The sequence below is a fragment of the Podarcis pityusensis genome, assembly GCF_964106645.2.
Source record: "Podarcis pityusensis genome assembly, chromosome: 7".
Taxonomy (NCBI): Eukaryota; Metazoa; Chordata; class Lepidosauria; order Squamata; family Lacertidae; genus Podarcis; species Podarcis pityusensis.
Window position 1 is genome coordinate 14,069,869 of NC_138031.1, and position 15,815 is coordinate 14,085,683.

The 15,815-nt window shown below is 43.6% G+C and overlaps 1 protein-coding gene across 23 annotated transcripts in view; it reads left to right on the forward strand.

Annotated features, from left to right (window-relative positions):
• The window catches only part of MTSS1 (MTSS I-BAR domain containing 1), a 147,780-nt gene that overhangs the window by 115,813 nt on the left and 16,152 nt on the right, over positions 1-15,815 (forward strand). For 12 of the 23 annotated variants that reach the window (XM_081012606.1, XM_081012590.1, XM_081012607.1 and 9 more), the window contains exons 6-9: positions 442-516; positions 11,698-11,855; positions 12,675-12,782; positions 13,501-13,598. In XM_081012606.1, the coding sequence (XP_080868732.1) occupies positions 442-516; positions 11,698-11,855; positions 12,675-12,782; positions 13,501-13,598 (439 nt within the window). Of the gene's footprint in view, positions 1-441; positions 517-6,126; positions 6,139-11,697; positions 11,856-12,674; positions 12,783-13,500; positions 13,599-15,815 lie in introns of all 23 variants that reach the window. The other 11 variants (XM_081012604.1, XM_081012610.1, XM_081012588.1 and 8 more) reach the window with 1 other exon arrangement.

Genomic DNA, 15,815 nt, shown 5'->3' on the forward strand with positions numbered 1-15,815 from the left:
TTTTCTCTTTAACCAGGCATTTGGCTGATTAACGTGGGCTTTTAAATGTGTTTGTGTGTGGGGGGGGTGTTATTGGTTTGTTTTTGTTTTATTGTGTATTTTGTATTCTCAATTTGTATTTTTCTGTTGTGAACTGCCCTGGGATCTTTGGATGAAGGCCAATATACAAATTTAATAAATAATATTAATATTTTCCTGCTCTTCCCTTCCCTTTTACATACTGCTTTTGTGCTAAATATTAGTGAAATGCATTAGGATGCATAAACAGAGAAAAGTAGCTTAAATTGCTTTCTCAAACCCTGCATGCCATTCTCTGAACTCCTAGCATCATCAGGCATAGGCAGATCTGTTTGTTTATTTTTACAAAGCATGCCATAGCACAGATGTCAAATGTGTTGATATTCAGACTGTGTTTCCCTCCTTCCCTCTTTCTCTCTCTAGAATACAAGAAAGCCCGCCAGGAGATTAAAAAGAAATCTTCAGACACACTGAAACTACAGAAGAAAGCAAAGAAAGGTAAATTTCTCCCTGAGGTTTTCCTTACTTGCTTGGTGTGTGGCTGCTCTGAATTTCCTGTTTGTTTTTTTATTGCAGCAAAAAGCTGTGTTTCTGTGACTGTGTATATATAATAATTTGGATGTATTGATTTGTTTTTGCCAAACACACACACACCCCTCCAGTTTAGGGTGGAATTAAACGTTGTGGTCTTCTGGCCATTTCATCTGCACAGGCATGTCATTTAGATAGATGGAATAGTCTCCCACCCTCTCCTCCCCCTTTGCACTGTTCTGGGGGATTCTTCTGACACACGCCCCACAAGCCAATTTCAAGGGTGCGATGTGGGGGGGGGGACGAAGCCCCATTGCACGTTCGTAACCTGCAGCATTCGCAACCCATGTCTGCGCATGCACGGGTTGCAATTTGGCACTTCTGCGCATGCGCAAAGCGCAATTTGTGCATGCACGACTGCCGAAACCCGGAAGTAACCCGTTCCAGTACTTCTTGGTTTCGGCAGTCCGCAACCCGAAAAAACGCAACCTGAAGTGGACACAACATGAGGTATGACTGTATAGCCTGCTGCATACTGCTTACGCCCTCTCTGTTCTTCAGACCACAGGGGCGCACAGGAGAATTTACAGCAAGGCTCAAAAGCTTCCCTCATTACGTGGCAGCTCTGCTGGACAGCTTCCCTATCAATGTGGGATTGCTAGGACTTGCAGCCTCACTCTTCCACTGCCACTTTCCCAGTTGAGGCCCTGAGCCACAGCTGGAGATGGTTTGATGCCGAACCAGCTTGTCCCGCATATGGAATATGCAATAGCAGGACATACCTGCTGGTTTTGCACACACCGTTGGGGTCCAGCCCTCCATTTCATAAGCATTGCATTACTGAACGGGCATGCGCCTCTTACGGAAATGCTTTCGTTGCAACTATTAAAATTGCTGGGTGCCAGAGGGTTCTGAAAACGGACGCTTTCCATCAAATTGGCTGTGCACTGAATTGCGCTCAGTGGTTTATAACACTGCAAAAATTAACTGGAAAGGGAACTGCCTTATGGCAAGTAAATTGGGAAATGTTGTCTGTTCCCAGCCATTGTGAATTCCATCCCTAAACAGCATAACTCCCACACTTAACTGCTGTCGTGTTGACTGTTGTGATACGCATTTATTTGTGCTGAGTAGGAGGAAGTTTGGGTAAGCGATAGGACTACTTCCTCCCACTGATGCATTTCTATAGGTGTAAGCTCCTGCTGCATTTTAATCACTGTGTAAGTGCATCGGCCTTCGCACTGAAATAATTTCAATATTCCTTCAGAGTTCTGGTGCGAGTGTGTGTGTGTGTGTGTGTGTGTGTGTGTGTGTGTGTCTACCTGTCCCAACACCATGACCCCTTCATCCTGTAAAATCGGTCCCCCTATTACGTCTTGTGCTCCCAGCCAATTCTGTAGACACAGCAATAGAGAAGAGAATCACTTTCATAACGCTTAGAGTCAGGAGTCAGCAAACTTTTTTCAGCAGGGAGCTGGTCCGTTGTCCCTCAGACCTTGTGGGGGGCCGGACTATATTCTGAAGTGGGGGGGAAATGAACGAATTCCTATGCCCCACAAATAACCCAGAGATGCATTTTAAATAAAAGCACACATTCTACTCATGCAAAAACACCAGACAGGCCCCACAAATAACCCAGAGATGCATTTTAAATAAAAGGACATATTCTACTCATGTAAAAACACACTGATTCCTGGACTGTCTGCGGGCTGGATTTAGAAGGCAATTGGGCCGGATCCGGCCTTAGTTTGCCTACCCGTGGCTTAAACACTGTTCTGAACAGTCTCTTTCAAATGCTAAGTCCACCCCAGGGTTGGTTTGCGGCACTGAGAGCAGGATAGCTGCTCTTGGCCATCAAGGTTGGCCTCTGTCTGTCTAAGGAGACAATGGAGGAGTGTGCCTTTGGGGGTGAAGTCAAACGGTTGGAAGATTACAGCACCTGCTGTGGCTGTGGAGATTGGTATGGGACAGACATGTTTTCGTTGAGGATTGGATCAGACAAAGGCATCCAGTTGTTCTGTTTTAGGTGCATCGTGGTGTTTTTTCTCTCTGCGCTCCATCCTAGCAGTCATTCCTCCTCTGGTTGCTGTCGTGGATGCAAGACCTGACTGACTGTCTCCAGGTCTTCAGTCTTCTGCAGGGGATTCCCACACGATGAGGTTGATGTCGCCAGCCTTCATGTCCCGTTTGCGGACATCTTTGCAGTGCAGAGTTGGTCTGCCAACTGGCCTGGAGCCAGCTCCCCATAGAGCACATCCTTGGGGAACTTGCCATCTTCCGTTCTGTGGACCTTAGGATGATGGGATGGGCTTTGGGAAGGAGGCACAAGGCGTTAATACTCTGATTTACCGGAAACCTGTAGGGTACTAGCCTTGTCCCCCTAGTCCACTGACCGCACACCACGTGTCTTGTGCTATCGAGATGTAACCTTACCAAAATTTGATAACTACATTTTCTTCTTTGTCCAGCTATCTCTTGTTTCTTGTAGTCTCTGTCTGGCATATCTGTACACGCACGGTGGCTCCTTTAGAGTGGAAATCTGTCCCTTCTGTTTGTCCATCCACGTGTATGGAAAATATGCAAGGGGGGAATTTATATAGTGGTCCACACACAAGCTGTTTTAACTTGGTTTTGTGATGTGACCAGGTTTCCTCTACTATTAGTAGTGCCTCCACCAGCTTTTGGAGCAAGCTCTCCCAACACAGCTTACGATAAAGATGTTACAAACAAAACAAAACAAGAGGCACACTGCTGAAACTCCCTGTTTTATTAGAGTGAAGGTGCAATGTCAGTACTTTTACATTTTTCTCATGGTAAAACAGCCCAAAGCCATACTGGAAAATGGTTTGGATTGTAGGCACTTCCTTTATTGTGGGTTCTGCTGTTCACTTGTGCATCAAAATTTAATCCCATACAGCGGTACCTCGGGTTACATACGCTTCAGGCTACAGACTCTGCTAACCCAGAAATAGTACCTTGGGTTAAGAACTTTGCTTCAGGATGAAAACAGAAATCTTGCTCCGGCGGCACGGTGGCAGCAGGAGGCCCCATTAGCTAAAGTGGTGCTTTAGGTTAAGAACAGTTTCAGGTTAAGAACAGACCTCCGGAATGAATTAAGTACTTAACCCGAGGTACCACTGTATTCCCATTTGATCCCCATGTACTGTTTCCGCTGAAAATCCATTAATTTTTTTTTTTTAAAAAAAACACAAAACAAAACAAAACAGAAACTGTAAATCTGGATGGCGGGGAAAATTGGGTGGCGGTTTGATGATTACAAGATTGTGTGGACATTTCGGAAAACTTGCATGCAGTAGCAGCACCAAGTTCCACAATAAACTGTTGAGTGGAAGTGTCCTTGGATGTTAATGGTATCAATAGCCCTTGAGAGTAAATCTTGATTGCATCACTTCATTTTAAAAATCATGTTTTATTTGTTTGATGTATTCTCTCTGTTTTTCAGTTCAGTAAAATGTTTTTGGGTGTGCAGGCATTTCAGATTTTAATTTTGCTGCCCATTAAAAAATTAAGATTACATGAAAGCCGATGAGATTTATGTACCTAGGATTCTGAACTGAGTGTATGAAATGTGATAGGCTAGGTGGTGCCTTTTTCTTAAGAAAAGCGAATTCCCCATTACAGATTGGGAATTTATTACAGTTCACCATGGTCTATTGCACTATATTGTATTTGTGTCTATTTTGATACTTGTTTTCCAACAGCTCAGCAAGCCTTTCAGTCGCCTTGGGCCTGTATCTATAGCTAAATACCATTTCTAGTTAGAAAACATTGTGCCCGTTACTTCAACCATTTTCGTGACTCTTTTATGTATTTTATTTTATTATTTTTTGCAACCATTTTTGCAAATGTGTAATGTAACTTTGGCTTATTAACAGTTTGATAGCCCAACCCATCAATAAATGGTATATTAAAAAATGGCAAACCACTTTCAGCAGCAAAAGGTAATCCTGAAATTCACATGATGATTTTTGCACTCTCTGGACCTTAGAATAAGATGGGTTGTCACTGTGTCTCCCCATTTTTTGATTGTTGGTCTCTAGATATTTCTGTTCCATAGGCACTTGCTTGGGCAGTTTTTCCACTTATCTCAAAGACAACTATTTCATCCAACAGATTTTAGCATTAAAACATTTTGTTCTGAAAAATATTGCTTGTTAGCTGTTTATATCCATTAAAAAAAACAACAACTAGAAGGAGCTTGAGGGGTGTTTTACAGAGGGACTGCAACTTCTATGGGGCACAGAATTAAATTAGGAGATTTTGGCACGTTTGGGGAATTCATCTGCTACATTGGAAATGTTTGAGATTACTTGTATGTCGCAAGTATCTACAGATGTCACACACCTCTGTGTCACGCTGCTGGAGTGTGGATCTTCTGTAGCACATAGGTATTTTTAAGGTCACAATAATGTGCTTTGCATAATGTTATGCCTAGTGTATATATAGAGAAAGATATGTAGAATAGCATCTATATCGAATTCTGTTCAAGAAAATTTCAGGGTTGGAGAGGAGAACCCGTGGATGTGTTTACCAGTCTTTGCTATAAAATATGTGGTGATTTCAAATATGTCATGTGATTTTTATTACTCTGATTTAATATTTTTCTTAAGTAACCTACATAGAAACACACACACACACTTGTCTAAAGATGAAAATTGTGCAGCGATTTAAACTAAGCGGATGTATGCAAATTTGCATAAGACATTCCAGTTGCATAATTTGAGGTTTGTGCTTACAGTAAACACACCCTTCCCTGTCTTAACGTGTGCACAGAAGGATGTGGGAACTCCTTAAGTGGTGTAAAAAGGGTCAATTGAGATTATCCTCCAAACCGTGATTTGGAGGAACAGTAGTGTTTTAGGTACAAATGTCCTTTCCTATACACCAGTTTTCTCTTGTTTTCAGTTTTCTTCTAATCGTATTGTGCCCTGACACCTGAATTGGGCAAACTATGGTTAACACCTAACCTCCAACTTAAGATTTGAAACCATAGTCTGCAAAACCACTTCAAACCATGCTTTTCAAATGACAGTTTAGATACTAGTGCTAGCCATAGTTGGCCTGATTTGTTTGCTACAGGAAACCGTGGCATAGAGTGGGCTGAACCCGGAAGTGGAGAAATGGAATCGGGATCAGGCAACTCCTGATACTCCAAACCATGTCTTAAAAAATGGGGGTGTCCTATTTCACTAGATCTCTTATCGCAAATCTAACCTTTCCCCTGGTTCCCCATTGAATTCATCAAGTTGCATCATGCAAATGTTTGAAGGACCAGCTGCTGAGATGAAAGAAACTGGAAGTTCTAACAAAGCTAAATAAATTAAAACCAGCTTGAGTACAGCGGGATTTTGTTTGGGTGGAAATTAGCACTTTGACCTTAGCAACTTTGGAATGTGAAAGAAGGAAGGAAACCTTTGGCGTGAACGGGATCATTTTGCTTCTCTTCAATCTGCTAATAATGTATATAAACACTAGGAAATTTAGAACATTGGTTTTGACTTATTTTATTTTCCTTCTCCTGTGTCAATTTTTGTATCCTGCTCACCTTCTCAACAGCTGAGGCGCTGGGTAAGTCTGAGCTGCACCGCATCCCTGGTGGCTGGTTGGTATAATTCTTTGCTGTGGCCTCTTATGGTTGTCTGGTCTCATACTAGCTGCCTAGACTTTAATTTCGAATTAAAAACTCCTACATCTTTTGGCCTCGACACCCAAGAGCAGGTGTCTTCTCAGCCAGATGCTACATGAAATCCATAGTGATGCACTAGGTTTGGAAAATAGTAGGTTGGCGGTTCGAATCCCCGCAACGGGGTGAGCTCCCATTGCCTGGTCCCTGCTCCTGCCAGCCTAGCAGTTCGAAAGCACGTCACAGTGCAAGTAGATAAATAGGTATGGCTCTGGCGGGAAGGTAAACGGCATTTCCGTGCACTGCTCTGGTTTGCCAGAAGCGGCTTAGTCACGCTGGCCACATGACCCGGAAGCTGTATGCCGGCTCCCTCGGCCAATAAAGCAAGATGAGTGCCGCAACCCCAGAGTCGTCCGCGACTGGACCTAATGGTCAGGGGTCCCTTTATCTTTACCTTTACTGGCATTAAATTATTTAAGTTCGAGCTGTGCCCTCAAACACTTCTCAAGTTTCTGGGCATCATGATGATACGTGGTCAAGTTATTTTCTAGACCTGACTTGAGGCATTCAGCTCTCCCATTTTACTACCTTTTTCGGGGTATTTGCAGGAGAATTAGCTCCACATCTTAATAGCCTAGGAAAGAGCAGGAATACTTGAGTCGAAATCACAGCCCAATTCTTACTACCAGATTGATGCCACCAAATTATAACCAAATTGATGTAAAGGAGTTGAGCAGCATTTATTTATAAGATTTTTTTACCCGCCCATCACCATAAGGTCCTGGGGCAGTTGACAGCTGTAGAAAATACAACGGAAATAAAAACAGATGAAACCATTACAGAAGGAGCAGAACGATACAATTTCGGCCAAAGAGGTGGGAAGCCAAATACATTCATTTTCAATGGCTGAGGTACGTCTTCACCATAAGGTGAAAGCTGTACAACTTAAGGTGAAAGGCACACCTGTCTGCGGAGGGAGTTCCACAATTTAGGAGCTCATGGGCCACCATCCTTGACTCCCTTGAGGGGGGTGGAACTGAGTAGACTTGTCCAAGAGACCTGAGGTTAGAACGGCAACACCATCAAATTTATTCCGTTTTTCAAAAACTTACTTGCGATCTCTCAACAGGATGATTTCAAATATATGTGCCTATTCAAAACATCTTTTTAAAGTCTAGAGCCTAAATTCCCATGTTTGTAACCCCTTGACCCTAAAACGTACCCTTAAAAAAATCACTTGCATGTTATGCCCTGATTGATAACAAATATATGAGTTTGGTGTGTTGAGAATGGGTAGAAATATGTGGTTCCGAAATAAGGTTTTGAGTTAGAGATACCTGACAAGTCGGGCTGTTGGGAGTAGAAAATGACTTTAGTTTTATCCTAGAATGTTGTGATCTTCAGTAAGTTTGCAGCAGGGAAATCCCACCGTCCCTGGCCATTGGTCCATGCTGGTTGGGGTTGATAGATGATGGAGTACAGCAAACATCAAGGAGGATTACCTGTCTAAATTTTAAAAATGGGAAAGACAATAGGGGGAGATGAAGGAGAGATAAACGTAAGCAACGGATGAAGGGGGAGCAAGTGCCTCTATATCTTGTTGGACTTGGACATAGGGTGCCAATTGGCCCTGAGGATTAAGGGGTTACACCCAAGCTTTCAAGGAAAATGTGAGTTTGAGGAGGGAGGAGGCTGGTGGTTGTGGTTGTGGTTTTTTTAATGGAATGAGATTCATGCAGTGCTATGTGTGCGCACTGATGAAGCAACCTTTCTGTGAAACCAGTGTGAATGTGTTTGAGAGAGAGGCTGTTTCTGTTCTCGTCTTTATACCGTAACAACACAACAGGGAAGGTGGTGATAGCATAGCGAAATGCAATGTGACAAAAGATAGTGTCACCAGGGCAACCGTTAGACACTTATAAATCTAAACAACCACGAAAATAACAGGAGTCCTCTTTTTCTGAATAAACATTCGTATATTTGAATAGAAGGAAGAATCCACTCATAAATCAGAGTTGCTCAACATTCAGACGTAGTTCCGGTCTACATCACATTTCCTCCCACCAAAGGGCCTTATCACCGAGCTAACGAAATTAAATAAAACAAGATTCCAGTCAACGCCTACTTCCATATGAGGTAAACAAAATGCGAAGAGAACGCACGCATGCAACATTACCTGTGTGGTAAAATGTAGGTAGTGTGCAATTATACTACTAATAATTTATGAGTGGATTCTTCTCCGATCGAGATTCAAATATATGAATGTTCGTTGAGAAAAAGATGACTCCTGTTATTTTCATGGTCTTCATGCTGTGGCAGGAGAGTAAAGAGAAAGTCTAAGACAGGGGTCAGCAACCTAAGGCCCATGGGCCACAAGTGGCCCACGGAGAGCCGCCCCTGAACCAAGCCGCCCAGGGACTCGCTTCTGCGGCGCCGGAAATCACGTCTGCGCAGATGCTGGAAATCGCAGGCGCCCATGGAGGGATCTCTGCTGGAGTGAACTGGCCCAGGCGCGGTAACCCTTGCTGACCCCTGGTCTAAGACTTGCGCTACCAAGGGGCGTTGCAGAGCAAGGTTTGAGAGCACCCCAATATGTAGCTACTGGGATGATATTGAGGCTGGTATCTTCCTAGCATGCCTCCTATATAGCAGAGGGCTGAGGTAGTAGACCATAGGTTTTAGCTTTCTGCTTCAGTGAGATCCTAGCTGCTCTCATATGGCACCTCTCAGCACTTACAGAAGTCTGTCCAAGGCGCTTAATTCCGATTTAGTGTCTGAATTACGAACACAAAAGCTTCTGCCATGCACAGTTGCACTTGAGTAGCCAGACACTTAACAGGCAACACACTGGAGTCTGAGCTCTTTAATTTCTTCCTGCAGTTAAAATAACGGCCGGTATGTCTTTGTGACACACAGCTCCTATCTTGCTAGTAGCCTTCAGTGGGGTGGAGGTTAAATGTGTTCACGGTGAGGGGATATTCGCAGCATAAACTCTGCCTGCCTCCCATTGGGATGAAGCCATGTAAATTTCATTATTGAAGAGGAGATGGAAGCATGGTTGGCGGCGAACCTAAAGGAATCTGGGCAGCACTCTTGCATCACACATGGGATTGAAGACCATGATTGCCATCTTGGACCTTAATGGATCTGGCGCTGGCTGAGAGCCAAGATGGCAGGGTTGGCCCCATATTACATCTTTTCCCAACTAATGCCCTCAAATTTCGTTGGAATGCAACTCCCGTCCACCTTGACCATTGGCCATTCTGGCTGGAGCTTATGGGAGTTGGTGGGCCAGCAAGATCTGCTTAGCAGTGCTAGCTGTTGAGGTGATTTGTGTCCTGTGAGTCTTGGTCTCACAAAGAGTACTAGTCTGTAACTGAATTTCTGCTGTACCTGCTAACACTTCGGTTCTTTGCAGTAGCATTTTCTACACACATGTTATTTGCTACAGAACAAGCTTTTTGTGTGTAGAATTGACTGGCTGTGAACAGCCACATTTAAGTCAAGGTGGACTTTTGCGGGGGGTATAAACTAGTGTCTTACCTTAGTAAGCTTTCTGAGCTAGCTCCCAGGCTGTTGGTTTTCTTTGCAACACATATACTTTGATGTTCCGACGAAGTCCCCAAACCCTGAAGGCAAATAAATGTACTGCTTCTGTCAGCTGCAGTCTCATGCCAGCTTCAGTTTTATGGGTGCCTTTTTGTGGTCACTTTTGCCAGTGAAGCACATCAACTTGGATACCAGGCTGTACCTTAACGGTTCAATATTTTTCTGGGGAATTTTTAAAATACACTTAAGATTGTGAGGGGCGGATGCACAATATGGTGGTGAGTTTGGCAGGAGATGAGAGCTGTGCATACATTTGAACACCAATACCCTTGTTTGTTTGTAACCCAGTGCTTGAATTGAAGCAACTTCCCTATTTCCCTTGTGAAACTGATTTCCTCCCTGATACCTTTACGTGAAAAGTTTGTATATATACACACCAACTCCTGTTATCCCCTTTAACGTTTGCTTATGAAACTGGATTGGCTTTAAACTGGGGTGGGTAAGTAACCTCTTCTGCTTCTCCTGGAGCTAACATCCTTCACTAAACTTTGGTGGGACCCAGCCAGGTTCTTACTGAACTGGCGAGTCCTGGGAGTCCCGGGAGAAGGGAGTTGGTGTTGCACAACCTTCGATCTGTCCTCTAAACCCGCCTTCCTACCTTTTTACGGAACCATTTTCAGTTTGCTGACCAAGAGAACACCTGTCCCCTAAACTCCTTCAAGGCATGTTCTAAGCTGCATGGCCATATATATAACCTTGGCGTCTCCAGTTGAACAGATGAGAGAGCAGGCGGTGAGAAAGACGTCTGTCAAATGAGTCGCTGCCGGTCAAAACAGACAATACTGCAAATACAGTGAGCTGGTGTGAGGCAGCTTTCTGCATCCCATGCAGCGCATTGGGCAGGCCTTGCGGGGCTCATTGTTACTCTGTATAAACAAATAGTGCCCTAGGTAATGCATATTATACGAGGAGATTGGTAATCGGTAGGCAAGCCGTCGTCATCAGAAGACCCTTGCTGGATCAGACCAAAGGCTCACCTAATCTCATGTCCTCTCCACCACAGTAGCCTTGGGAGGCTCATAAGCAGGACATGCGCTCAACAACACTGTCCCATTTGTGTTGCCCCAGCAAGTGGTACTCTGAGACAGGCTGCCTCTGTTCCCGAGGGTAGCATGCAGCCCTCATGCCTGCTGGCCCACTGATAGGCAAATTCATAGAGGTCAGTTTGAAGCCATCTTTGTTGGTGGCCTTTGCTACACTCTTCTGTAAGTGAATTCCATAAACTGGCAGTGCACTATGCGAAAAAATGCTTCCTTTAGTCTTTCCTGAATCTCCCACCGTTGTTTCAATGGACGGCTCCTGGTTCTAGAATTTGTATCAGAGGGAGAAAAAGCTTCCTCCAACCACTTTCTCCATGCATAATTCTATTATTCTGTTATGGCGCCAGATACGTTTGTCTACCATTACTGCTCTTCTTGTTAAAGGAACCCCAAATAAGCTGCTAACGATTCCCAGGGTATCCTGGGAAAAAGTGTGGGAGACCACCAGTCTGTGTCAATGTAGCTTGAATTGTTCCATCTTCTGTTATGTATTTGATGAAATACAACATTTGACTGCTCTGTGAAAGCTTAACCTCTTCTCCTTATGTGTGTAGCCTGTTCTTAATACTGTAAAATATAAGAACTGTATTTTCTTTGTTAAATTAATATTCCCTCCCCTTTGTCCCAAAGGAGGTGTGCTAGACTCCTTGATTTAAGCCGCAAATTCAGCTTATTCAAGGCAGATTCACTCCCATTGAGATGGATCGACAAGGGAGTTGACGGCATGTAGTGACTAGCTGTGTGAACACGCTTGACGTGAGCCCAGATATAGTCAAAGCCGTACAAATGTTTATAGGCTTCCTTAGGAGTAGCTTCAGCCTATAACCACCTTTGCTTTTTCTCTGTTGTGAATAGGTAGAGGAGACATCCAACCTCAGCTAGACAGCGCCTTACAGGACGTGAACGATAAATACCTACTTCTTGAAGAAACAGAGAAACAGGCTGTTAGGAAAGCCCTGATTGAGGAACGCGGCAGATTCTGCTCATTCATTTCAATGCTGCGGCCTGTGATTGTGAGTTTTGTTTTGAACCTTTCCCCCATTGCTTCCACAAAGCATGTTTTGAGTCTGAAATTCCCAGCTGTCAGAAAGGGTTATTTATGTATGCTACTACTGCGGCCCGTGTTTTGTTAGCCCCAAAATGGAAAGTGAGCGAGGTCCCAAGTATAGAAGAATGGCAACTTAAGCTGATAGAATATGCGCAGCTTGCAAACATATAGAATAAGAGAACAAGAAGAACATATGTTTAGAGAAGATTGGAAAACGTTTATTGAATATACGGGGGGAGGGAACTGTGTACACTTGAAAATGTTGGCAGCATTAAGATCAATTCAACAGTGTAAATAAGTTTTGATGGGTGCAATAATGGAATACTGAATGTATTCTTGTTCTTGTAAAATATGCAGGGATTTATGATAGGCAAAATGAACCATGGAAAGAGAAGAAGGGAAGTCATTGATATTTTAGGGATGTTTAAATGAGTATTTTAAATCATAAAACAGAAAATGTAATAAAAATTATTATATAAAAAAAGAAAGTGATGTGGCAAGAACTAAGAAGGCTTTTTTCTTTAATGATTTAAGAATGAAGGAATGTTGACATCTTGCTTGCAAGCCTGACCTTTTCTGTAGCTTCAGTCATAAGTATCTAATCCTTTTTTTTTAACCTTTACAAATTGTGTCTGTTTAAAGAAGTGAGTGGTGCTTATGCCTTGACTTAGTAAGATGAAGCAGCTAGTTTGTTGATGTTGACCGAAATTGCATACGTAATAGAACTCAGTAACTCGGGCAGTTCTGATTTTCTGCTTCGTTTCTGTGTTTTTTAATCTTCCAGGAAGAAGAAATCTCAATGCTGGGAGAAATAACTCACCTGCAGACCATCTCAGAAGATCTGAAAAGCCTCACTATGGACCCTCACAAGCTGCCGCCATCAAGTGAGCAGGTTAGTTTGACTGAGGAAAGGCTAATCTGTTTGGTTTACTGTGTCTACTCAACCCACAAATGGTAGAATTCCATATATGTGCAAAAGGTAAATATCCAATGAAAATACTTCCCCATGCAAGCGCTATTGATATGATTGGCAGCTGCCCAAGAACATGGTAACATCCTTGCCTAGCTCCTCTTGAGGTGGCCAGCTGTGGGGGCTTTAGGAGGAGAACTTTCCAGTAGACTGTGCCCTTGACCTTCATCTATGTCAGTATTTTCTCAGCCTGGTGCCCTCTAGATGTTGTTGGACTACAACTCCCATCATCCATGACTGTTGGTCGTACAGGCCAGGGATGTTGGGAGTTGTAGTCCCAACAAAATCTGGAGGGCACTGGGTTGAGGAAGTGACAGTGTAGCTTCACTAGATTTCAGCAAGCAGCACTTGGAATATGGTTGGCAGAATCTTGAATAAAACTGGTTGTGTTTTGTAAGGGTTTTGCTGGTCTGGAGGGCTCTGAGAAACGTGTGCTTCAAGAAAGAGAAAGACTGAAGGACCGTGATAATAGCAAGTCCGTAATGTTAGAAATAAGTGTGCTTCGGTGTTAGTAGGATATGCTTAACTTGATGCCCTGATAGGATTGGTTGACCTGACAGCAGCTAGCTAGTTTCAAGCCACCAATGACCAATTCACTGGTGTAAATAACCGTGCATGACTGTATCTCCTGATTCTCCAGGTAATTCTAGATTTGAAAGGCTCTGATTATGGCTGGTCCTATCAGACTCCTCCATCATCTCCCAGTACCACCATGTCAAGAAAATCCAGTGTGTGCAGGTAAGCAGAAAAGGCACATGATCTGTTTCTATGGGAACCCAATGTTTTATGCTAATAAATGCCCTTTATTTATTTATATGCTTGGATCCTGCTCTTTCCTCTAGGATGTTTGAAGCACCTAGGAAGGACCACTCAGTGTTCATCCAGGCACTGATGAGATCCAACACCTTTTGAGGGCTCAGCCACATGTGCCATTTATCCCGTGATTTCTAAACATGTTTTTCTTTTGTCCTGCCGCTTTCCCCAGGAAAACCTGTGGTTTACTGCTGAATTGGAACAAATGTTAATTAGGTTTTCTGCAGATTGATGTTTGTTCCGATTCAGCAGCAAGCAGTCAAAAGCAGCAGGACAAAAGAAGAACCTCTCAGACCCTTGTCTAGAAATCACAATCTTCTCCACGCTGCGACAAAATGTTCTCCCCAACCCATTCATGGGCAATGAGCTTTTTAGTCTTGACTCACATCAAAATAATGGTGTTTTAAGATGGTTGAATCTGGGGGTACGTCTGAATTTTGTAAAATAATAATTTGTCTACTGTTTTGTGGTCCTCTTCTTCTTGAGATGCTATTGATAGAGTGAAATAGAATTGTTGAGCGTTGTTATGACAGCCATACAAAGAGGCTCTGGAAAAAATCTTTTAAGGAAAACCGGCCACTGACCATCCAGTTGTTGATTTGGGGTCTGGTATTCTTTGCCACTGTCTCATGAACCCACATACGTTGTAAATGTTTATACGATTGCTTAATCGTACAGAAGGCTTAATTTCTCAGTAGCGTAAACTGTTTGGATGCCTCCCGTTTCTCTTGCAACTTGTTTGAGTAAAATCCTTTACTGAAAATTATTCGGTAGTACTTTACTGTTCAGTACTGATGAAATGCAGTTCAGGGAAAAAAGAGTTGTTATTTTTTTATTTTTGCGTGTTTCGAGCATCTAGATCCCCCTTTGACCTCTTCCATGAAAACTGTTTTCTCTCTGCTAAAACAGTTTGGCAGCATGCATCTCCTCCTCCTCCCTCACTCCTTGCCAGGCACACCGGTGTCTAATTCTATCCTTTTCTCCACCAAAAGGAAGACGTTCTGCTGTATGTTCCTTGCTCCTGCATTTCTTTTTAGCCTTAAATGCTATTATTATTATTATTATCATCATTATTTTTAACAAATTTGCCTTCCGAATCACATGGATTGGAGAGCTGAAGCACCCTACGGCATGGTAGACCAAGATGCCCCTTGCATTTCCCTGCGTAGCGAGCTGTCTGTGCATGCGTACATACAGTATCTATAGACAGGAGATCTATAGATATTTCTATTGACAGCGGTAAGCCCAAGCTTTTCAAAATGCAATATCCTTAACAAGGAAAATGGCTGGCCGTACAATCCCAGCAGGTAAACTAGGCAAGATGGTGGGAGATTCACATGACCATCATCTCCACAGGCGATGGGACTGTGTAGCCTCTTGTCTCCCACAAAGCAGATTGCCATCTCTATTTATTACTTAAAGGGAATCCTCAGGAGACCCCCATGAAAGATCTCCTGCTGTCTTCATCTCATTGAGCCCAACAGTTGATAGTATTATGTAAACAGCAGACGCTTAAAGGAGAAAGTAGCCAGCCCTCTTGGGTTAGCAGTGAAACCCCTCTTCTGCCTTAAAATTTTAAAATTCTGCTGCAGACTTTTAACCCCAAGGGAGGGTGCCTTTTCTGGCGATAGGGCATGCTATGAGAGGAAGGGACATGACAACCTCAGGAGCAGAGTGAGGCCACTGCTTGCACCAGCAGAATTGAGAGGCAAGGCAGGTCCAGTCCACGGTGCATAGTCTGCCAGAAGTCTCTCCTATTCCAGTCCCATTGAGTACCAGGATCTGTACCCGAGTGCAGTAGTGGTTTTGCTACCACTCCCATTCACTTGCACAGGGAATCTCTCAGTAGAACGTTCCACATGCTGGTTAGCTTTTTGTTCGGGTGCTGATGGGATTTCTTACCTCGGGCGCCTTGAGGCAGCCCTAATCGGTATCCAATGCAGCATTTCAAAGATACCCCTAGCCTACAAAGGAATTGTGTCCAGCAGAGTCAGTGCTCTTGCAGACCTTCCATTCACACAGTGGAACTTCCTCTTTCTCCTCCTGTGCTCCTACCCCTTCAGATCGGCTCTGAGGTTGCCCCTAGCCCTCTGCAGCAGATTGGGGTGGCGTGAGAGGAGAAAGGGAAGTTTTGTTGCATGA